The 26,052-nt window shown below is 34.8% G+C and overlaps 1 protein-coding gene across 1 annotated transcript; it reads left to right on the top strand.

Annotated features, from left to right (window-relative positions):
• Positions 1 to 371: 371 nt before the first annotated feature.
• Positions 372 to 2,833, top strand: LOC149574887 (peroxidase 56-like). The gene is made up of 4 exons (XM_089812145.1): positions 372 to 596; positions 1,352 to 1,540; positions 1,904 to 2,069; positions 2,433 to 2,833. The coding sequence occupies exons 1-4, from the start codon at positions 372 to 374 to the stop codon at positions 2,831 to 2,833; spliced, it is 981 nt and encodes a 326-aa protein (XP_089668271.1).
• The last annotated feature ends 23,219 nt before the right edge of the window (positions 2,834 to 26,052 follow it).

The following is a 26,052-nucleotide window of genomic DNA, read 5'->3' as shown; positions in this document are numbered from 1 at the left end:
ATGAATTTTAAAAGGTTGATACAGAGTTTCATGGAAGTTTAATAAGGATTGAATGGAAAAAGACAGACTTGGTGGGGATGTTAATAGGAAATCAAAGGCTGATGACAAAATCCATATAAACAAACAATTGAATCGATTATATAATTTAGTGGTTATGCTGTGCCAATCTGATTGTTACGTTGTCTTGCTTTGGAACATGTTATTTATACAAAATATTCAACTACTTTGATTTGAAACTATTGTTTAGATTCGTTTTGTCTGCACCCATTCAACTGGTCAGAGAATATCATAACATGGGCTGCCATTTATGAGCTGTAAAGAAGGGGGAGAAGCATGAGTGTTGTTTGTTAAGTAGGATTGGTGATACAATGATGAAGAGTGCAGTAATGGCTGCTTTTATTTCAGTACTTACAATTGTTTTGATATTTGGTGTCTCTTTATCAGAGGAGGCTGGAGGACTCTCACTTAATTTCTATCATACAAGTTGTCCGGGCGTTTATTCAGCAGTTGAAAAGGTGGTGAGAAGGCATGTAATGAATTCTCCATCCATTGCTGCACCTCTTCTCAGAATGCACTTTCATGATTGTTTTGTTAGGGTACGTATTCAATGCTTCAATTGCACTCACATAACTGGTTTTCTCATCACTATATTGCTTCTAGATCTATTATTATTTTTCTGATTGTATTCTATCTTTGTACAAAAATGACCATTAATGATCTGTAGATGCAAAAATTAGCATGTGCCATCTAAAATGTCATGTAAAACTTAACAATGTGTGGTTGGTACATTATATGTGATCTAAAACATGTAAACAATTAGGGGACAGGATAATCTTCAGACAAAATGTACTAAAGATAAAACAAAGTCAATTTTTTTTTCAGATTCACGAAAGTATGTGTAATCTAAAACGCTATGAAAAATTAGTAGACAATCCAATTTAGAAAGATTTTTTTTACTTTTATAAATTGTGAAAACATGAAGTTTTAATCTTATGGACTCTTTACTTGAAGACCCAATTTCTATATAAATTGTTCTGACTTTTGATAAGGTTCATTTTCTTTTGATGATAAATGATAAAATCTTATTACAATCTTTGAAAATACAAAAGCTAGCACACAATCTAATTTAAAAATAATTATTCTAATTTTATAAATTGTAAAACACAGTGACCCAATTTCTATTTTTATTGATTGCTTATGCTTTTGTATTAAGTGGGTATTCTTTTTTATAAGATAAGACTGGAAAAAAACATTAAAGCTTGGCATGCTATGACCTTGGGCACTTCATGAGGAAAGACTGATAATGTTTGGTTTCCTCGTCTCTTTTCTGATCAAACATTGGCGAATTCAGGGTTGTGATGGGTCGGTGTTACTGAATTCAATAAAATCACAGAAAGCAGAGAAGGTGGCATTTCCAAATCTAAGTTTGAGAGGTTTTCAGATAATTGATGATGCAAAAGCTGTGGTAGAAAAATTATGTCCAGGAATTGTTTCATGCGCTGATATTCTTGCACTCGTTGCTCGGGATGCTGTTCACAAGGTAAAACCTCCATCCTAAACATTACAATCAAATCTATGTACATGTTTATAAGTAGTTTCTCACACAGTTTGCTTTATTCTGGATTCCCTTCCATGATATTGTAATAAATAATTGAGTTGGATATCTGAGGAAGATTTAAGATCATTAGAATGAAAAGAGCTAAGAAAACATAATGAGTTAGGGAAATATAATGGTTAATGAACGATTAAATTTAAAATCACATTTCTTTATCTATTATTAGAATGAAAAGATGATACAAAGAACTAAGAAAACATAAGAATCGATGAATCTATAGATTTCACACATCATGATCTATCATGAAAAGGAAGACAACTTAATAAACAATAATGAATTGATGAACAGGTGGGAGGACCATCGTGGAATGTTCCAACTGGTCGTAGAGATGGAATGTTGTCTCGAGACACAGAAGCCCTAACAAATCTTCCACCCGCCAATGGAAACTTCTCCCAACTCAAATCAATCTTCGCCAAAGTTGGGCTTACTGTCAAAGATCTCGTTGTCTTATCAGGTGCATAAAAATCAATACTAGTTGCAGTTTGAATCTTAAAGATATTAGTTTTCTACCAATCTTAAATATAATATTGAATCTTACTCTTGTTTGGAATAAGTTATTGAATTTTTGGAATGATAGTCTATAATTAATCAATATAAGTTTGAATCTTGTCAAAAATCTTGTCCTCTTATCAGGTGCATAAAAAATCAATACTATGGTAGTTAATATGAATCTTGTAAAATCAGTTTTGTACAATCTTTTCTTATTTTGGATAAAATCATGTGTTTTGTTTCATCAATTTAAAGATCATACTCTATAATCTATCAATAAGGTGCTAGAAATCTAATTGAGATTGATACAATAATTCATGTTTCTCAGGTGGGCACACCATTGGAACAGCCCATTGCAGCTCGATTAACAGCAGGCTTTACAACTTCAGTGGAAAGGGAGACATGGATCCTGCCTTGGACAAATTGTATGCTGCTCAGCTGAAGATAAAATGCAAGGCTGGCGATACAAGTAAACTGGTAGAGATGGACCCGGGCAGCTTTAGAACTTTTGATAACAATTATTTCTATGGTTTACAAAGGCGGAGAGGGCTGTTCCAATCAGATGCTGCGCTCATCACAGATAATGAGGCGATGTCATATTTGAGAGAGGAGTTGCAGATGTCTACATTTTTCTCTGATTTTGGTGTGTCAATGGAGAAGATGGGGAAAATAGGTGTTCTCACTGGTTCTGCTGGTGAGATCAGAAGAAAATGTACTTCTACAAATTAAGGAGTTTTTTTTGGCATTTTCAATGTAGATTATCTTTGGAAAGAGCTCGTTCCATTCTGTATCACTCATGCCTTTGCTTTTAAAAAATGGTAATTTTTATTTTTATTTTTTTAAGGCAAAAGTGGGCTAACCTCTGTAAATTTTATAAATAAATAAATCTGATTTGAGAGCTCATCAGATAAAGAACCAGGAAGAAAATTCTAAATGACAATTTTATTGGCACATTTTTAATATATAAAAGTCTCTTTCTTCTAGTCTACTTGGAAGGCCAGACAATAAGTTTGTAAATTCTTGGAATTGAATAATGTTTTGAATGTACCTTCAGTGAAACAAATTCACTCAACATCAAGAACAAAATCTTGTATTGAAGACTTGTGGGACTTGTTGATGTGTGTTTTATGACTCACCAAACAATAGAACAAAATACTGAAAGATCTTATCCTCTCTTGAATAAAGTCTTGTGTATGTTAAGATTGCTAGAAGATCATACAATGACTTCAAGGTTCCTTATATGTCAGGTCTTGACTGTGGATAAGATCGGTGGTTGATGTGATTTGCTGATGATCACAAGAGGCCTAGCGTATTTATTCATATTCATTTCAAGCCATACAGGATGTGGGAGCTATCTTAAGGTTTTGCAATGAAGTGCTTTTTCTGAATTTTTCATGAAATATCCTGAAATTCAATAAGGTAGGGTTCAAGAATTCTATTCTAATCCTAAGGGTAGTGATAACAAAAAATAGTACTCTAGTGGATAAATTTCTCAATTTACCAAATTTCGTTTCGCCAAATTATACTACAACTAAGCGTAAACTGGTGCAATCTTCAAGGGTTATGCCAAAGATTTTTATATCACCGTATACACCATCATAAAGAACAATGTATATGAATGATAGAAGTTGAGCATATGCATGAAAGGGGTTCAGGCTAACTTTACACAACGAATTAGAATCACTAAAACATCAAAAGTATGAACCAAAGGAATTCATCAATACACCATCATATTTTGCATTGTAATCACCACACATTGACTATGCTAAACTTAATCTAATTGAAGAAATTTAGGAGAACAAGCAAGCACTAAGACACATCAAGTATTCACCAAGCTCCAATAAAAAATTTATTATCTTAGTAGCTCATAGCAAAAATCTCATTAAAATCTCCCCTTTACAAATGAGAAATGAGGCCTTTATATAGGTCCTCGATTACAATGAGTGGCTTGGATGATCACAATAATTGATGGCCAAGATCGTGCCACATCAGCCCTAATTAGGGTTAGGGCAATGGGAAGGAATCTACATTAATACCACAAGGAATCCACTACTATAGTGGGTAATAAATGCTCACTATGCATGCTCATTTAAGAAGGAGTGGGGTGTAATAAATTATCCCTATGCACACCCACTATGCATTTAATGCATCTATCCTTGATTTTTTTGCCTGAAAGATCAAAATCGATCTAACATTGTTTCCAACTCCTCTGTACTGATGCTTGGTGCAAATTCCTGCTTGAATTCTAGAACTACAATTGCTCTTTCTGCTTTTCCCAAACTTTCATCCCAATCTGGTAGTAAGTCCTTAGTAGTGTGCATTGTATTTGAGAAGATGGAGAAGTTATCAAAATCATCTCTTCCATATACATTTAGCTGAAAGAATTCCTCTAACTTGACTTTTAGATTATCAGTTGTCATTTCTTCTTCCCCCAATCTTTGTGATAACAAGGATGCAACTGCATTTGATATTCCTTGCTTGATGTTATCAACAATCTTTTTCCATTGGCTGGATTCCCTGGTAAAGCTCTCAAACATTTCCTTAGACATGATCACTGCATTGTACCATCGAGTAAAATCATGGACATCCCCCTCGCTGATAACTCAACCATCAATCAATTCTTGCTTTGGGGTATCCATCAGATTCTGAATGTCGGCAATTACTTCCTCTTGGTAAATATGCTCATCCACCCATGATTCCTCCATGCACTGGATCCTAGAGATTACAGCCGATGCCCTATTGTGCACTTGAACTAATTCTTCTGCCTGTTTGAAGGCTACCTCCTGAATTCCTTCGATCCAAATCTTTGCACCCTGAGCAATCTGCTTGATTCTGTCAATGTCACCTACCACTTCACTGGAAACACCTGTTGGAGGAACAAATGATGGACCTTCCTCTCTTACTAGATGAGGCAAGTTATTGATGTACTGACATAAGGCCCAAATTTCTCTTTTCTACTTTTTATACCCTTCTTCTACTTTCTTCAACCTATCCTTCAGAGCCTATGTGGAGTCATCAAATTCTTCCAATATTTTCTATTGGGAGGCCCGACCAAGATTTACTTCTGTAACATGATATTCATCTGGAGCAATCTGATTTTTTTCCTTTGTCAACTGTGGGAGTCACAATCTGCAAGATTCTGAATCCTGATTCTCCTCTAATGAATTTAGTATATCTTTTTGCTTTCCCTTTTTCTTCTAATCGGTTTGATCAGTTCAAAATTTCCTATAATTCAATTGTTGGATCAACCTTCCTTTGTTGACACAATTGAATTCATTGCCTCAACCATTCTAGAATGGGTATATTTTGGTCCCCTGGATTTACGAATTGTTCTTTCCTTTGGACTACTCGAATGTCAATCTCCTCTTCACCTCCTGGACTATCCATCGTAACCTCAGGAACTATGGCCTCAATACTTGGAAGATGTATTGCTACTCCTAGAGTTTCTTCTTCTAGTGGACCATCTTCATCATTAATCATTTCTTGCTCTAAGATTGTAGCAAGACTTTCTTCTATACCAATATCTTGATCTCTCCCTCTTTCTTGCATGGACTATTCATAGGCATTTATACTTAGCCTATCATGAATTAGCCTATCCAAGTTCTCTTCTTGCTCAAATCTCCTTATACTTGTCCCTACATCCTACCTTTCAAAAGTTTCTATCTCTTGGAAACTTGGAGTTTGACTCAGAGAAGAGGGATCATCTCCATGTTTTTGCTTCTTATTTTGAGGTTCCTCGATGACTTCCTCAATCCTAGGATGCTTTTCTCAAGGTACCTCCTTCCCTTTCTTGGTTCCTACATCTTCGGATGGAGTTCCCCTTTCTTCAATAGTCCCTTCAGATATTTGTCTTGATCTTTAATCCCTAAGTGGTCTATGGCCAAGCAACCTATATGTGAATCCATTAGCTGGTGCAACTATTTTTTCAAGCTTATGCTCGATCCACCACTTTGTAAAATCTAAGACTGGTTTTGAAAGAGCTTCGAGATCTATAATTTCTTTCTTCTTCCAATCAAATGGTTGAGCTATCATTTCGAGATTGAATCCCTTTCGCATCACGTTTGGATCCTCCTCCATTTGATCAAGAACCTTGAATATGTTGCATGTTCTAATAATGTTCAATGGTAGTCTTGAATGCAACCTTTTCCTAATCTCGTTCTCGTCTGTTGCATTTGCCCAAAAGTCCTCAAGGTGAACCTTGTGTTGGTACTTTGATCCTCCTACTGATGAGATCTTGTTGTAAGGATCAAAATTATTCCTCTTTGGATAAAGCGAAAGGCGGAAGAAGTGGAGCTCATCTGATGATTTCTCTATAGCTTTTAGACATGGGCATACCAAAGCTTTCCCTTCTCCTATGGAAATTGGAAACTACAATCCCAACTTCTTCTTCCCTTTTTGAATCTTGTCATAGGCTGTAAGTTGTCAAGTAAGCTCTAACAAGACCATCTTGTTCGTTGGATACCTGGAAAGTTTGTATGGTTCCTTGGAGAATCCTTGAACTCGAATGTATGAAAAGGTAGGAAACTAAATGAACTAGGTGCCATATTCCTCAACCAACTTCATTGCACCCATTGACATTCTTATATGTGGCCTCTTTTGTAGTGTTCTTACTATGCGCATGGAAAATATATCATTAACTCTCATGTAATCATCCTTTGAATACAAATGCAATTGTGGGTAACATTCATGGACTTTGAGGTGTTGGGTTTCGCTTCCACTCGATCCTTTGCATCATAGTTCATCATAATTTTTCCTCCGCGCTAGCATGTAGATGACATAGGAGCTCATGTAAAATTTTCTTATATGCTCTACATTCATCAACTATTCATTTAGATTATCACTTATGAGCCCAGCCCAATCTATTATGTCGCCTTCCTCCATTACCTGCTCAACAAAATACCACATCCAAGGTTCAAACCTATAAGAATAAGGCATACGAAATATGTGACTCAACATAAGGACCATGTCACTATATTCCCTCTACAAGTCAAGCCATACTGTTCCCTTAGGAATCTTGGAATGATGCGATCTATTCTTTTTCAACCATCTTTTGTTGACTATTTCTTCATAAAAATTTATTCCAGATGTGTAGATTCTCAGTGCTTGCTCTTGTGTTTTTGTGACCATTCTTGGATTTGAAGGAATTTCAAATGCTTCAGAAATGAATGCCAAAGAAAAATCTGCCAGAATATTTCATTCATAATCCCGGATGGTTCTATCTCTAGGACTATAGTGCTTGGTACATTCCACAATTAACTCTAGATGTTGAAAAGAAGGAAGGAAACCAGCTACAGCAAACTTCTCACAATTCTTGTGGCTGGGTGTGTCAGGTGATAATCATTGTATCCGAGCATTCTCTAGTTGAAATCTTTGAAATCAAGGCCACTGAGGCTTGTATCTCCAATTTCTACCCATTTTGACACAATTTTGGATTCAGGATAGAATCCTCTCCTTTCATTCTTTATCAGTTGTCCTCACATTTCTCCTGTTCCCCTGGGCTCTGCCATTCTCCTTTCTTGCAAAATTAAAAAAAAATGTACACACATAAGACTATGCAAGGAAAGTATTAAAAACAATGGATACAACTTGAAGATTTTTGGATTTTCACCAAAATTTCCATACTCCTTTCAAGATTCACTTTTTAACACTTCCGCAAGAAATATGAAATTTTACAACTCACTGCAAAGAAAATTCCTTTCTGATAGGATTCAAAATCTTTTGTCGTGAATTCCCAGAAAACTCCTCAACAATTTCAAAAAATTTCTCAAAAAATCCGCTTCCTTGAACTCCTCGAATCTTACTCCTATTCTCAATTTTCTTTTCAAATTTTTGTGTGAGCCTGAATGAATGAAAGTGTATCTTATATAAATCATTCTTCAAAAGATTCCTTTAAAGTTGTAGACTAAAATTACGCAGTTGCTTTACTTGACCATCAAGGTTTCCATCTTTTGTGCCACTTGTTGCTTTTTTGTTGTTTGATTCAAAAAGTTGCTATTTTTGATCCTCTTAACTTCATGATGAAGCTAAGTATTTCTTATTCCATTTTGATTTTTTTTTTTTACTTTTATTAATTAGATATCAATTAAAAAATCAATATTTAATTAATTTCCATATTTAAATGAAAAAAAATCAAATTTATTTGCAACTTTTTTCCACCTTTATTTTTTGGATTATTATTAAAAAAAATTAAATTAAATATTAGTAAAACTAATATTTAATTTTTTTAATGTAAATCCAAAAAAAATCTTTTTGAAGGAATTTTTTTTTTCTCTAAATCCAACTTTCACTTTACAAGGAATTTCATTCTTTTCCTCTAAATTTTGGATTTTTTCTCAAAAATTTTAATATTCCCGCTTTTCACAATTTTTGACAAATTCTGCACTCCAATCAATTTGCAGGAGCGAGTTTTTTTAATGAAATGAAGGATTTTATCCTTCATCACAATATTCCTCCATTTCCTCAAAACTGTGCTCAATGATTTTTGGAGTCAGACTTTTTGAGGAATGAAGGATTCTACTTCATCAAAATATTAGTCCATTTCCTAAAACTGTGCTTAACGCTTTATGGAAAAAGCTGGCTTTTTCTCAAATGAAGGATTTTATCATGAAGTCTTCTATTTCTCTTTCCTCAATGTTGTTAGCTACTTTCTCAATACTCTTGTTAATGATTCTCTCAATGACATCATTTAAAAGACTCATGCCTTCCACATTTAGGCTTTCTAGTGCATCATGCCCACTAACATCAAGATATTTAAGGTGTTCGAGTTTAGAAAAACATGTAAGAGTCTTAAATGCTCAGCAATCCATCAACTTTAGTCTTATCAAACTGTCGAGCAAGCCTTCAACACTTGTCAAACATAGATTGTTGGACAAATCAACAGTCTCAAGGTTGGGACAAATAGATTTGGCTCAAAGAATATACGGGGTTATGCGGCTATCTCTTATGATAAGATTTGTTAAACAAATTGCATTCTTCCAATTAGAAACCCTCATAGAAAGATTGCCAAGATCATATGTTCCATGATTTGTGGGTCGGGCTTTTTCTAAAATGAAGAATTTTATCCTTCGACTATTCCTTTGCAGAGCTGAATAAGATTGAAAATCAGATTTAGAGTTGGGAAATCATGAGAATCCACACATGTTTTGAACTCCTACAAAACCACACGCCTGTAGACCTCCTGGACATCTCTATATATATCTTTCTATAACATCTTCTTTACATATTTCTCCATTATTTCTTGATTTTTTGATAAGCTCAAGTCCCCATTTTTTAATAAGAGACACCATTTCTTGGATCCTCTTCTCCCCATGAAGCCTCGCTGTTAAATCTGGTGAAAATTTCGGACTCAATCTCTCACATTTCTAATTCTCTGCACAATAAATTCTCATGAATACTTTCTATTGCTACTTCAATTTTCCTCATCTCAAGCTCGACACCTTCAACCTTGCAATCGCTTCCCAACAGTGCCTTTACATTTTTTTCCATGATTTTTGGGTCGAGCTTTTTACCAAATAGAGGATTAAATCCTTTTCCAATATTCCTCCATTTCCTCAAAACTGCGCTCCATGAATTGTGGAATCGGGCTTTTTACCAAATGGAGGATTAAATCATTTTCCAATATTTCCTTCACTCCTGTTGACTTGTGCTTGTCGCTTTATGAAAAGTAGGATTTTTGAGGAATGAAGGATTCTCCTTCATAACAATATTCCTCAATTTCCTCAAAACTGTGCTCCATGATTTTTGGAATCAGACTTTTTAACAAATGGAGGATTAAATCCTTGTCTTCGCTAACATGCGCTCTATAGAATAAGGAAATAGCTGGAAAATTTAAAAAATAGAAAGGGGGTCCGAGGCTTGCTCAATGATGTGACTGGTGGTCACAACATCTGGCAATTCCACAGGTGAAATGTTACAAACATTTCAAGGATAAAACTTAATCTGAACTCAGAATCTCTAGTTTCTCAATCTTACATCATCAATAAGAGAGAAAACAAGCTCAAAAGGGGAGAATAATCATATATTGGATCAAAACACATTTACTCTGCGACAACCTAAGTGTGTGCAAATGTATTAATTCCAGCTCGACAAGACCACATAGAAATCCTAGGATTGATCATGACAAGTTATTGGTTCCTCTTGACTTCAAAAGCATCCTAGACATTTCCCCGCTGCCAGTCAGGCATCCATAGCCCCGACAGAGTTGTTACTGTAAAACCAACGGAGATTGCTCCACTTTCGATGAATTATTCTTTTGAACACCTATGGAGATTTCTATGTACCCCCAATGCCAATCTTATTATTTCATCATTTTTTTTCCCTTTTGAATTGGTATTTCAATTCTTTCTTTTCTATGGGCTTGTAAGCAATGAAGCTTACCATGGGTTTAGGAGTTACAGTGGCGCTGAAGCAAGATTTTAAAATTTTCACAAGTCATGACCTTTCCCAATGACACATAAATGGACATAGAGCAATAGTTAAGAGTGTGAAATATGTGGCAACCTCAGATTTTACGTGTCAAGACACAATGTATGATTAACCTTCCAAGTCAAGTATGTTTTCTAACCCACTAAAAATATATGAAAGATGGCCAAGATTCTAATGCTCTTCATAACAATTATCCAAGAAATGAAATAAACAAAACTTGGTGAAATCTTCAGATGAAGTAACCAAATCACTACACCACTCTACTTGCAAAAAGAGATTCTCACAGCTATGAGCCACCTAGCAAAAGCCAAAATAGAAGCCAAAACCAAAAGAAGAGAGAAAACCAAACCATCCAAGGAAGACAACTCAGGAAAAAAGAAAACACAACCAACAAGGGAAAGAAACCTATACTACAAAAAGCCAAAACTCCTGACCTGGAGAGGGGAGACAAACCAAAACCCCCACCTAACTAAAAGGGAAAAACAAAAACAAAAATACACCACAAAGGAAAACCTAAACTAACTATGTACAGTTTAGGCTTCACAAAGAAAACCTAAGGGTAGAAATAATGCTTGAGAAATTGCCCATTGACGGGCAATTGGACTTCCTTTCCTATTAGAATCTTAAGCTTGAATGCATTATCTCCCAAAATTTTAGAAATTTGATACGGACCTTTCCACAGATTATCAAACTTGTCATGTACACCTTTCCTTTCATGTGCCTTATCCTAGCGAAGTACCAGATCTGAAATTCAAAATTCTTTAACCTTTGCCATTTTGTCAAACCATCTCTTAACAACTCCTTGATGTTTAGCAAACTTTTCCAATGTTTCGTCCCTCTTTTCTTCCAAGTGTAATAATTGAGTCAAACATGTCTGCACTCTATCTTCTCCTTCCATAAAATCTTGCATGAATCATAGTGTTGGAATCCTCAATTGGATAGGAAAAACTGGATCTTGTCTGTAGACCAAATGATATGGAGATGTCCCCAAAGAACTCTTTATTCTGATCCTCACCCAAAGTGCAAATCTCAGATGTGTATGCCAATCTCTAGGGTTATTGTCTAATAACTTCTTCATTGCACTCAATAGATTTTTGTTTGTTGATTCTGCCAATCCATTCCCTTGCGGATAGCAGTTTGATGAAAAGTTTAGTGTGATCCCATAGACAAATGCCCAGTTTGAGAACTTCAAGGATCTAAATGCTAGCCCATTATCACATACAAATGAATGGGGACATCCAAACCTAGTAATGATATTTTCTTCAAGAAACTTGATAACAACCTTTTTTGTGCAATTTTTTAGCAATTGAGCCTTAGTCCATTTGGTGTAATAGTCTATAGTAGTCAAGATATACTGGTGGTGTCTTGATGATGGCAGATTGATGGGACTAATGAAATCCAATCCCCATTTTGCAAATGGTTTTACTTCAATAATAGGTTGTAATGGCATAGAAGGATTTCTTTCACCTGTCATAGCTATCTGACATGTGTGACAAGTCTTCACATGTTCATAAGTGTCTTTAAACAAGGTTGGCCAATAATACCTTGCTCTTGATATTTGATGAGTCATAACCAAACCACTTCCATGACTGGTTCCATATTTACTATGAAAATGGTCAATGATGTGTCTAGCCTCTTCCTTTCCAACACATCTCAAATAAACACCATCATGGTTCTTTCTATATAGCACAGATCCTTGAAGCATAAAATTTTGACTCTTCATTCTCAATGAATGCTGTTGAACAGAATTCAAGTGTGATGGAGACTTATGGTTCAACAAATAATGAACAATATCATCATACCACTCATTTGGGGATACTTCTTCTAACACATATACTTGTTGTACTAACCTGGGACCAGTTGTAGACAAGCTTTGAGATATAGCTTGTCCTCGTACCAACTTCATTGGTTGTATCTCCATGTCATATTCTTGAATAATTGCCATCCACTTTCCTCTTCTTTCTCCTAATTCATTCTGCATTAGCAAAGTCTTTACTGTTGCATCAGGAACTATTGCATAAACCTTGCTTCTTAAGATGTAATGTCAAAAATTCTTTATTGCTTTTACTAAAGCATAAGCTTGTTTTTCAACATTCGGATATCTCAATTCTGCATCTTTCAAGGGTGAACTCATGAATGCAATAAGATGTTCATCTTGATCATCTGTCTTCTAGGTGAGAATAGCTGCGCAAGTGTGTTCTGAGGCAAAAGAATATATATAAAAAGGCTTGGTGTAGTTAGGACTCAACAAAATAGGAGCATCCATGATTGCTTGCTTGATTTCTTCAAATGCCTTTCTTGTTGTAGGTGTCCAATCTATCCTTGCTCCTTTCTTTAACATGTCATTTAATGGCCTTACTATCTTTGCAAATCCAGTTATGAACTTCCTTATGAAGTTAATTTTCCCAAAGAATGACTTTAATTCTTTCTGACTAGCTGGCAATCCTATCTTTGATATTGCCTTGATGCACTCAAGATCAATTGAGATTCCTCATTCTGATATTACATGTCCTAACAATTTCCCTTTAGTGACAACAAACATGCATTTCTTTGGATTCAAGGAAATCCCATATCTTCTACATCTTTGGAAGATTCTCCTCAAATCACTGATGTGATCTTCCCTGCATCGAGAGAATACTGTGAGATATTCCATGTAAATGATGATGCACTTCTTTACCAAGTCTCTGAAAGCATAATCCATGGCCCTTTGAAAAGTGGCTCCTGCATTGATCAAACTGAAAGACATTCTTCTATAAGAAAATGTACCCCACTTAGTTGTGAATGCTATCTTTAGTCTATCTTCTTCTTCTACCATCACTTGGTTATATCTAGAATAACCATCTAAAAATGACATCATTTGAGAACCATTAACAACTTGTATCACTTCATCTAATGATGACACTGGATAATTATCCTTCTCTGAAGCTTTGTTAAGATTTCTAAAATCCACGCACAACCTTATCTCTCCATTCTTCTTCCTGATAGGGACAAGGTTGGCAACCCACGTTGAGTGTCAAACTAGGAATATAATTCTTTTTGTCAATAACTTCTTCACTTCTTGATGTATTAGTGGTTCTAACAATGGATTTATTGGTCTCTGCCTTTTTCTAAATGGCTTGATGTTTGGCTTTAATGGAATAGTATGTGTAATGAGAGACATATCATATGTCTTCAGATCTTCATATCTCCAAGAAATCACATCAGGGAATTCCTTCATAAGCTTCAATATTTCCTCCTTTTGCATGGGGGTACAAACTCTCCCAATAAATACATTCTTGACATTTTCTCTCGTTCCCAAGTTTACCTTTTCACATTCTCCTCCTTCGGTACTTTGGTACTTGAGGGAACTCAGTCTATCTGCATCAAAAATTCTTTCTAGTTCAATCATTCCTTTTGGAATGGTATTTGTCCTTAAATTCATAATCTCATCAATTTCAATTTGAGATTTTTGTTGTTCTCCTTCATCTATGACTTGTGCTTCAAATACTCTTGAGCTTTTCAAAAAATCAAGAATATGCTTATCGTCTTCAAACACTTGAAAATTTGTGATGTTTTCAGGAACTGATGGTACTGAAGTCAACTCAATAGTTAATTTCTTCACACAATCCATGGCTAATGGTTTCAATGAACTTGCAGATTGAGCCAAAGAGTTTGCTACTAGATTGCTTGTTCAACTTATCCTTTTAATATTGAAAGCATCAAAGCTTTTAATTAGGTTCCAAACTCTATTGCAATAATGACCCAATCTTTTATCATGGCATGTATATTTCTTGCATACCTGCCCAATGACTATGTCTGAATCTCCACGTACATGTAGGATTTTGGCACCATTTTGGATAGCGAGGAGCAATCCAATGACCAATGATTCATACTCAACCACATTATTAGTACGAGGGAATTGCAACCTATGTGCTGCCAAATATGTTTACTAGTTGGGCTGATGAGTTCAACACCAGCTCCACTACCCTTCTTTGATTTGGATCCATCAAAGGATAGAGTCCATACTTGATCATTTTCATATTCCATGGGTGATTTTATCTTTGAATCCTTGTATTATTTTTGATGATTTTCTTGTCCTATTTCACCTTCTCGAATTCTTTCCTACTGTGGGTCTATAATTTTCATACAAGATGAGTTCACTTTGACCACATTTTCTGCTATCCATGCTTGTGGAACCATTTTAGATACTTGTACAATTGCTTCTTTGCACATTGTGCATGATATCTCAGAATGAAAAGCACCATGTATTCTACACCAGTTGGCTAACAATAGATTTTGAATGGATGCATCTTTTCCTAGTTCAACTTCTTGCTTAATGCTTTTTAGGACAAAATTCTTAAAATTCTCAAACATTCCTTCATTCAATGATGGTTCTGAATTATCCATAACTGGTACCTTAGTGAAAGTTCAAGTCACATCAGGACATCCCCCTTGATTGTAACCTTGCAACATTAAAACCTCTCTAGTTTTGGGAATATATGATCCCAAAGTGGTTTCCATAACCAAGATCTCATTATGTTCACCATACTCAGTAATCAACAACCAGAGCCTTGGAGTGCTCTCTATCCTTATCTGATTGGGAATTCCCTTCCATGGGAGCCACATGTGTGAAAAGTCCATTGCAATATAACCATTCAATTTCCTTTCCCAATCTCTACTAAGAAGCATGCCATACCCTTCAGGAATATCCACAACAGATATGTCAATACAACTTTGAACATGTGGATCATAGGCTAATTGCATGTGAATATTATTCAACTCTCCCACAATTGGGACTTCAGTTTTATCCAATTGTGTAACCTTCTTGTCAGTCTTAAGTGGAATCAATCTCAGCTTTCTACATATGTCCAATGGCATTACATTACTTGATGAGCCAGAGTCAATTAAACAATTATGTAACATTTTCCCAAAAATTCTAATAGATACTAGGAAAGGTGCAAGTTCCTCCTTCCCTTGGTAAAAAAGCACTGGCTTCTGCCCTTTTAAATCAAATGTCTCATTGTTATGTATAGAATTTCTCCCATTTTGAGTTGTCATGGAACTTTCCACTATAGGAGAATTATCTTTGATCATTTCTAGTGATGGATCTTTTGAAGATACTTGTCCATTTGATGTAACCTTTTGATCATCCTGAGAGTTTTGCACCATTCCAATGAAACTTGAAGGATTTTGAGCAAGCTTAGATGCATATGGTGATGCATCATCTACTACATTGGTGTTTTGTGCAAAATTGTATTGTTGGACATTGGATACCCCTCTTGGAGGATGAGATACATTTTGAGAAACAATCTTTGTGGGGGCATCATTGAAACTTTCCAATAATGTATCTCTAATTTTTGAAATCTTCATCAATTCATATAGTGGAAGACTCACTTTAATTTTCTTGAATACTTCTAGTACATAAGAACTCAACCTCTTCAATTCCTCTCTAGAAGGACTTCCTTTCTATTTTTGTCCTAGATTTTCACATTGCCTTTGTTCTCCTTGTTGAGCAGAGGATTGAATATTATTCGTTCCTTTATCACTTTGTGAAGAATTTGTCATGGGAGATTGGCCTCTATCTCCTTGAGAGCTTGTGAGTTGTCGATATTCAGGGGAGTCTTTGAGAGGCTCCAGATTATTGTTCGCATTGGGATGCAGAGGAGTTGAAAATTTATTTGGAGGAACTAATGATGTTAATGGCTCATGGTTCCTATAATTTCTCTGATACATCTTTATTGGAGTATTACCAAATGTTTGTTTATAAGCATGCACTTCACTTGTCCCTTCCACCAATACACTAGTATATAGAGGAGGGAATAAAAATCCATCCTTATGTAGTGATTCATTCGGGGATACTAGTGGAGGTTGATTTTTTGGTGGGACTTGATAATGTGGCATCTCTATAGGACCATTGGCTAAAGCTGGTGGGAATTTTTGATTAGCTTGTATTGGCATGTAATCTTGAGAATTAGGAGGAGGAAACTTAAAATCATCAAAAACCAATGCTTGGTCATATCTTGGTGAGGGTACCATCTCATATCCCATAGGAGGAGGATTCTCAGATGTGGTAGTGTTCCTCACTTCTCCCTTGAAAATATTTGCTACTCTTTGAAATTCGTGACACTGTAATTCAGAATGTTGACTAGTCTCATGTAATCTACACCATCCAGATAGTGTAGCTTCTATTGAGAAAACTTGATCAACTGGGTGATTCTCAGATGGAGGATTATCCAATGGTGATAGTACGCCTCCATTATTTGGATTAGTGTTCCATGATCTTCTTTGATGACCTTGGTTATTATTATGATACCCTTGATTACTTTCATTGAATCCTTGATTGTGTCCTTGATTACTATCATGATGTGGAGGGGGATTCCCTTGATAACCTTGGTTGCTACCTTGATATGACTGATAATTCCTTTGTGCATTTTGCAACTGATTATTTTGATTTCTAAGGTAAGTGACCTCAGTGGACAACTTTTTCACTTGTTCAATCAAATCTCTCATCTCATCCTTTTCCTCTTGGGTCCTTGTAGAATTTGTCGTGTTCTGGAGATAAATTGGCTATGTGAGCATTGCTTGTGGCATAGGTGCTCCAGGATGCAACATCAACTGGTTTGGAGGGGTAGGAACTTGATTGATAGTTGGAGCATAATTCAAAGTATTTGCATTTCCAAAATAGCTGGGTGCTCCATTCGTAGATGCTAGTGATTGTAAAGTAACTTTCTCCTACTTAGCATATGCTTGGATCAAACTTGTAGGAGCTGGATGAGTTTTTTGAACAAACATAGACATGAAATAGTCTAGGGCTGCATAGTAGATAGGTTGTGTTGCATCATCTCCTATGCAATATGGATTGTGCAATCTTGAATAAGCCCTTTGAAATCAGTTATTGAAAGCACCAATTGATTCACGTTCTTGTCTCCTTATCTCGATAAACTGCCTATACAATTTTGTAGGGGTGATAGGCAATCTGAACTTCCCAAGGAATGCATCCTTCAATTGTTGCCTAGTCGATATTGAATTTGAAGGTAGGTTGATATACCAGTAAAATGATTCCTGACCCAATGAATAAGGGTATAGTCTACATGCAACATCCTCATCTTGCACGTTTCTATTCTGGAGGACATCCTTAAAAATTTTAATGTGTTCATCAGCAGTGCAGTTCACATCATTCATAAAGAATTTAGAAAAAAAGTGTTCAGGGTTCTTTGGCATATTATTGTATGCAACAAACATTGCAAGGGGTGATGCATTCTATGGACATCATTGTTGGGCCATTGCTGGAACTTGTTGTTGGACAATTGCAGGTGAAATAACTTGTACAGGTATTTGCACAAATAACTGTAGAATTTGTGTAGCTCTTGGTGGAACTCCCCCTTGGATTGATCCTTGTGCTTGATGTTGAGGTGGTGGAGTTTGGAACATCCTTGTGAGATCAGCTAACTTGGTGAATTCTGGCTCATATATGCTTCTTTATTTCCTCGCCTAGGCTTTGGATCAAAACTCAACTCTTGTAATTCGTGCACTCTCGGGGTGAATCTCAAGGATCTTTGATGTACCTCGAGCGAGGATGAATTAATGTGCTCCAGTATGTGAAACAACTATAAAATCTTTTAGTCAAGGCCCTCCTCCTAGCGCCAATTTCTATTGAGGTGTGTTTTATGACTCACCAAATAGTAGAACAAAATACCAAAATATCTTGTCCTCTCTTGAATAAAGTCTTGTGTATGCTAAGATTACTAGAAGATCATACAATGACTTCAAGGTTCCTTATATGTCAAGTCTTGACTGTGGATAAAATCGGCGGTTGATGCAATTTGCTGATGATCACAAGGGGCCTAACGTGTTTATTCATATTCATTTCAAGCCATACTGAATGTGGGAGCTATCTTAAGGTTTTGCAATGAAGTGCTTTTTTTTTTTTTTCACGAAATATGCAGAAATTCAATAAGGTAGGGTTCAAGAATTCTATTCTAATCCTAAGGGTAGTGCTAACAACAAATAGTACTCTAGTGGACAAATTCCTCAATTTACCAAATTTTGCTTCGCCAAGTTATACTACAACTAACCATGAAATAGTGCAATCTTCAAGGGTTATGCCAAAGATTTTCATATCACCGTATACATGATCATAAAGAACAATGTATATGAATGATAGAAGTTGAGCATATGCATGAAAGGGGTTTAGGCTAACTTTACGCAATGAATTAGAATCACTAAAACATCAAAAGTATGAACCAAAGGAATTAGTCAATACCCCATCATATTCTCCATTGTAATCACCACACATTGACTATGCAAAACTTAATCTAATTGAAGAAATTTAGGAGAACAATCAAGCACTAAGACACATCAAGTATTCACCAAGCTCCAATGTAAACTTTATTATCTTAGTAGCTCATAGCAACAATCTCATAAAAATATCTCCTTTACAAATGAGAAATGAGGACTTTATATAGGTCCTCAATTAGAATAGGTGGCCCGGATGATCACAATAACTGATGGCCAAGATTGTGCCACATCAGCCCTAATTAGGGTTAGGGAAAAGGAAAGGAATCTACATTAATGCAACAAGGAATCCATTACTATAGTGGGTAATAAATGCCCACTATGCATCCTCATTTAGGAAGGAGTGGGGTGCTATAAATATCCACCATGCATGTCCATTACTCAATAAATGCTCAGTCTTCCTTGAATAAATTATTCTTGATTCCATTCTCTGAATGCATAGAAGTTTTACTTGGAGACCTCAGTTCTTCATCAAAGATAATTGGATGCCATGAAATTATGATGGAGGCCATGTAAGCTCGAGCCTTTTCCAACTGCATCATTTTAACTAAGATCCAACTTTGACTGACTTTTTTGAACATCTCTCTTCGAACATTCTCATCTTCCATGTACTTGCTTGGAAATTTATCTCCCTAAAATGGATTGGAATCCCTTGCTGATGATTATGTTACTCTAGAATTTCTTCATATTGAACTTCCTTTGCCATGTTCTTGGATTTTTGGATTTGAACTTTGATCTTTGAACCTTGAATGTCTGGGACTAGATCAATTCATACTTTGATCTTGGTACTAGAATTTTGGATTTGAGCATCTTTCTTGAATTTCTAGAACCAGAGCTTTCTCCTCCTTTTTCTTTGAATGCTTTCAATTCACTGTTATGCCTTTTCTTACATTTTGAAGAATTCCTCCTTTTTTAATCATCATCAATCATTTTTCCAGTCTTGGGTACACACTTGAAGAGGGTGAAATCCAAGATCTGGAGGAAAAATTTCCAGCACTTAATCCTTTTTCATTTTTCCATGAAGGAGAAAGTTTCCAACACTTAGCCATTTATTCTTCCACGAAGGAGGAATTGCCAACACTTAGCCAGTTTTTCTTCCATGAAGGAGAAACTTCCAACACTAGCATTTTTTCTTCCATGAAGGAGGAATTTCTAACACTTCGCCATTTTTGCTTCTATGAAGGACAAATCTCACACACTTAGCCATTTTTGCTTCCATGAAGGAGAAATTTCCAACACTTAGCCATTTTTGCTTCCATGATTTCTAATTCTCTTGCCAGTGAAAATTCTGAGTGGTCATGGATTTTGTCCATGATGGAAGAATTCTGCAACAACCATTTTTCTCCAAGGCGGGAGTTTTTGAGAGATCGTGGATTTTGTCCATGATGGAAGAATTTCGCAACAACCATTTTTCCTCCAAGGCTGGATTTTTTGAGTGATCATGGATTTTGTCCATGATGGAAGAATTCCGCAACAATCATTTTTCTCCAAGGCAAGACTTTTTGAGTGATCATGGATTTTTTCCATGATGGAAGAATTTCACAACAACCATTTTTTTCTTGATTGACTGTCGTGCTTGCTCATTCTTTTGGATATAGACACATGTACCCTTTTGGCTCTTTATCAACCATAGCTCACTTCTTGTAGAAATAGACCTGCCAAAAATAAACATTCTAAAAATAGTAAGTTGTCCCAAAGTCAAAATAAGGCCAATCTGAGAGGCAGTGAAATTTACTAAAAATAGACTCTCTAAAAATAGTAAGTTGTCCCAAAGTCAAAATAAGGCCAATCTAAGAGGCAGTGAAATTTACTAAAAATAGACTTACTAAAAATAGACTTTCTAAAAATAGTAAGTAAAGACATTCAATTCTCAAACAAGTAAATAATTTCCATTCTTAGAGCCACATGGACAACACTTTCCACATCTAGCCAATTTTACCAATTCTCATTTGAAAGAGGGAACTTTAGAAGATTGAGCCCAATACTACCAAGAATTAAAGCCAAAAGGACAAGACTAGGAGATAAAAGGGGGCCCCTCATTTGCAATGGGGCAATAGTGTGAAAAGCCCATAGCAGGACTCTCATTTTGTAGATTCGGTTCTCTCAGTCATTGAAAACTTAATAAAAATAAGACTTTCTCATATTCTTTAGATGCTTGTTTGTATTAATCTTATCATGAAAATTTGTATTTCATTGGATTATAACTTTTTGAAAGAATGGTGGTGGCTATCTACTCACAATTTGTCTAAAAAAATATTTAAAAGCTCTTCCCTCCTTATAGATTAATAAAAAGTAGAATTTCAAATTTAGGAAAAAAAGGGAAAAATTTTGAGTTCAAAATATGTCTTTTTAAAGAAAAGGTTATTGCACAAACTTTTTTGAGGTGCTTGACAACTCCACAATATAAATGTCCCTTTTGTTAATATAAATGATCCTTTTCTTATGAGAATGAAAAATTGAAATACGTTTTTCTTGAATTGTATATTGACAAAGAAAGAGTGGAGTGTTCCTTTTACTTTTATTTTAGGTATTTTTTTATGATGATTTAAATTGGAAATAAGTTGTTTTGAGATTTAACAAAAATACGGTGGCTGATTTTGTGAAGCAAATTATATTGCTTAATATTTGAAAAATATAGATCACCAAGGAGAGGCTTTTTTTGTGCTATCAATTATAGAGAACTAGTTAAAAACAATGGAAAATTTTAATTGTTGCAACTATACAAAAGGAATGTTTGTTTTTTTGTAAAAAACAACTCCAACCAATATTAAAATCAATTTGTAACATGTCACAATGCATTAACTTTTCTTTAGATAGGTTGAGATTACTTCTATGTAACTTTGGTTGTATGTTCCATTCGAATTGCTTTAATCTCATAAATTCCTAAAATTTTATTGACAACTTTGTAGTTATCCTTATTGTATAATATTTTCTAATATCTTACTTCAATATAAAAGAAAATAATCAAAGTTATATATATATATATATATATATGTAAATATTTTTTCAAAGACATGTTTTATATTTCTAAAAAGTTTATGAGAACAATGATTAAAAGAAGTCCTTAAATATGATCATCTCTTACCATGATAATGTTTTTGTAAATTCTATTTGTTAAAAACTAGAACAAATGTTAGTGTTCTTATGTCTAATTTAATATTTAATTATAAATTTCATCCCATTCCATTTTGTACAATGATCCAATAATGAAATAGTTAAAAACAAAGCATACTTAGAAGAATAAGAAGATGATTCAAATTATATCTTAACTATTTAACTGAAGACATATAAATATCTTAAAATTAATATAATAAATTTATTTAGTGGACCTTTGGACTATTGTGAAGTTAAAAGGTTTTCAATGACTATATGAAAAATCAAGTCTTATTGAATGTAAAAATCTAAAGAAAAGAATGAAGTCCAATAATTTTTAACTTATATGAAAAAATAAGAATAATTTAAAATACCTTAAAATCAAATTACACGTAGATATACAATGTGCATGTGAAAAGCATTTTAGCACGAGGAATCTTCAGGTACAACTGCACTAAGTTTTATTTCAGTGATATATAAAATCATGTTAGTGGTATATAAAATCATATTAACTTTTGATAACCAACCTAGATACACTGGTCCAGCTAAGAGATAATAATGCTTTTGTAGGTACCCTGAATTGGTACATTTCTAATGCTGCCCGTGGCTTTCTTACATGCAAATAAAGTCATCCGTCCATCATCCATGTCCATGAGATGCTGGTTCTAATAACGTGCCCTATCTTTTCTCTGAAATTCAACACCATACCCACAATATTATATTCTTTAAATAGTGGATTTTTAACTTATTAGATGTAATAATGCAGTTTGTTATGTGTTTTTGTATTGGCTTGTTTGTGGTATAAAACAATGCAATATTAGAATTTTGATAGAAGTTTAATATTTATAAAGTATATTACGAATTCTAAATATTTTCCCACTTCTACATACTATCGATATATATGTGAATTGTAAAATAAATAAAAATGTGAATAGGAATATGTATTCCAATTCCACCTATTTAGGTAGAATAGAAAACTGTTGTTATTTGATTTCTGGATTTGATTGTGTGAACAATTTTTTACATCAACGTTTCGAATCACACTTCGTGATCCATCATCAGGATGCATGCAAGAGAAGAGAAGGAGAAATGAGATAGATAGCAGACCAAACTCCCAATAAAAGGAGTGGGGGGGGGGGGGGAGGAGAGGAGGAAGACTGCACATAGAACGAGGACAACAACCAACAAAAGAGACTGCTAAAACAAAAAGGTCAAAACATAAAAGACCAAGACTAGAGAAAGAAGGCACAAAGAGAAGACCATAGTAAGCAACCCAAAGACCCCAATTGAAATAGAAATAAAACTTATAAATATTAAAAACAATAATGAATGAAAAAATATTGGATTGATTAATGAATAAATGGAAAAAAAAGGGGGGCACAACGTAAATTATTAAAGTAGATAAATATTTAAATTATTTAAATAGATATTAAGTAGAAAAAAATAATTAATCAATTGATCAGTTGATTAATTGATTAAAAAGATAATTAATTAATCAATTAATCAATTGATTGAATGATTAGTTGATTAATTAATCAAATTAATCAATTGATTAATTGATTAGTTAATTAATTAATATATTAGTCAATTGATTAAGTGATTAGTTGATTAATTAATAGGATAATTAATTAATCAATCAAACGATTGATTGATTAATTAATAATAAATTAATCAATCAAACAATTGATTGATTAATTAATAATAAATTGAAAGTTAATTGATTAAAAAGATAATTAATTGATTAATTAGATAATTAATTAATTAATTGATTGATAGAATGATTAGTTAATTAATTAATCAATTGATTAATTGATTAGTTGATTAATTAATCAAATAATCAATTGATTGATTAATTAATTAATAAACAAAAAGAAAGAACAATGAAAGTGAGAAATCTAAAAGAAAGATAAAAAGTTAATTAATTAATCAATTAATCAATTGATTAATTAATAAGATAATCAATCAATCAATCAATTGATTGATTGATTGATTGAATAATAATAATAAAATGAAAGAAAAATAACGGAGAAGAAAATTAAAAGAAAGAAAAAGAGGGGGGGGGGGGGGGGTAAGGAAACAAGTACAATTAAATATAAATAAAGAAACAAACAAAGAATAAGACAAAAAGAATGTGAAATTTAAAAAAGAGAGGAAAAAATGAGAATAAAAATAGATAAATAAAATCATATATATATATATATATATATATATATATATATATATATATATATATATATATATATATATATATATATATATATATATATATATATATATATATATATATATATATATATATATATATAAAAGACATGGGGGGGGGGGGGGTTGGGGGAGTTTGAAAAAAAGAAAAAATGTAAATAAAGAGAAATAAAATTTGGAAATAAATCCACAAAAACAAAGGAATTGGGTGGTAAGAGTATAGGCACAAAAGATGGTACAAAACTAACTGCCAGATAAACAAGGAAGAGAGGAGAAAAGGACCCTAAGACAGAAGGAGGGTGACAAGGGTGAGAAAGGTTGAAAGAACAAGGAGGACACAAGAAAAAATGAAAACATAAGAGAAAAAGAGCGAGTGAGGGGACGAGATCGAGGGAGGAAGGAAAGAACCATAGTGTGAAAAAAGGGGGGGGGGAGGCAATAGAGGAGGAAGCAACGAGGAGACCAAGCATAGACAAGATTAGGCGGGGCTAGAATTCCTAAGGGACAACAACAAGGGATGCCAAGAGTGGTTTAAGTGCCACCCATCATCTCAATTGAGGTTAGACAGGTTGTTAAATATCTCAACAGCCTCTTTGATCTTCCTTTTAAAGAAGTTGTACTCCTTGGAAACAAGGAGAATGTCCTCTAGGTGAATATGATGCTTAGTGGAGGATGAGTGCTCGACCAGGGTAGACTTAAGAACCCACTCATGTCTAATATCTGCTGCATGTTCTTTGAGTCAGGTGGAAAAGGAGCGACCTATTTTTCCTATGTAGGGGGTGCCACAAGAGAAAAGAATCTTGTAGACTTTGGACTCTTGATAGGAATTCCTAGAGTCTTTGAGAGGGGGAAGCCAACGGTTGAGAGTGGAGAGGGGCTTGAAGGACACTCAAACACCTTTTTTAACCAAAATTTTAGAGATCTTATGCGAGATGCCCTCAACATAGGGAAGGGAGAAGAAAGGAGTAGGATCAGGTGGTGGGGGTCGCCGGTTGGAATAACTATTCCACAGGAGAACATGGCAAAGATATGAGAGCTCATGAGGTAAGTGATCAACATCACAAATCTAATGGGCTCTCAAGGTCAGGGTCTTGAGGATGCCCTCTTTTTGCCTCGGGTGATGGTGGGAGGAGGCCTGAAGATAACAGTCAATGTGGGTGGCTTTATGAAAGACACCACAACCAAAGGAGCCATCTGGTTTCTTGATGATGAGGACGTCAAGAAAGGAGAGACGATTGTCAGACTCAACTTCTTTGGTAAAAAATATGGTCAAAACAATATTGTTAAGGTGGTTGTGAAATTCCTCCAATCTATCAAGACCATGGGCCCAACAAACATTGGTGTCATCTACATAATGCTTCCACCATTTGGGTTTGCGCAGGGCTGAGCACAAGGCAATATCCTCAAAATGCACCATGTAAAGGTTGGCTATAACCAAAGAAAGGGGGGAAGCCCATGGCCACCCCATCAACCTGTTCGTAAATGACACCCTGGAAGGAAAAGAAAGTGGAGCGCAAAGAAAGCTCCACAATGGAGGCCACCTCAACATTAAATTTGTGCCTGACTAACTCAATAGAATCAAGAATGGGGACCTTGGTGAAGAGGGACATGGCGTCAAAGCTGACCAACAAGTCACCACTATCATGTCTAGCCTCCTTGATAAATTGGACAAAGTGGTTGGAGTCTTTGACAAAAGAGTTCGAATTACCCCCAACGGGGGACAAAAGCTTGGCAAGGAAGGAGGCTAAATTGTAGGTGGGGGAATCAATGGTGTCCATAATGGGTCTGAGAGGAATGTTGTTTCTGTGAATTTTAGGGGCCCCATAAATCCTAGGAGTGACCTCTCATTTTTTAGCTAAAATTAGAATACGTATTCCAATTTTATTCCTATTCCAATTTCAATTTAGTGAGTGTGGAATGTTATTGATAATAGGAATAAATAGACCTAGACATGA

The sequence above is a fragment of the Cupressus sempervirens genome, chromosome 2 (genome assembly GCF_028749045.1).
Source record: "Cupressus sempervirens isolate cs-2001-9-10 chromosome 2, ASM2874904v1, whole genome shotgun sequence".
Lineage (NCBI taxonomy): Eukaryota > Viridiplantae > Streptophyta > Pinopsida > Cupressales > Cupressaceae > Cupressus > Cupressus sempervirens.
The sequence above is the reverse complement of the archived record's forward strand: the minus strand, read 5'-3'. Positions and strand labels throughout refer to the sequence as shown.

What these genes read in the sequence shown, in the direction of transcription:
- LOC149574887 (XM_089812145.1), top strand. Translation starts at nt 372, where the DNA reads ATGAAGAGTGCAGTAATGGCTGCTTTTATTTCAGTACTTACAATTGTT. An exon ending in TTCATGATTGTTTTGTTAGG is followed by an intron (nt 597 to 1,351) that starts GTACGTATTCAA and finishes TGGCGAATTCAG; the next exon opens with GGTTGTGATGGGTCGGTGTT. An exon ending in CTCGGGATGCTGTTCACAAG is followed by an intron (nt 1,541 to 1,903) that starts GTAAAACCTCCA and finishes ATTGATGAACAG; the next exon opens with GTGGGAGGACCATCGTGGAA.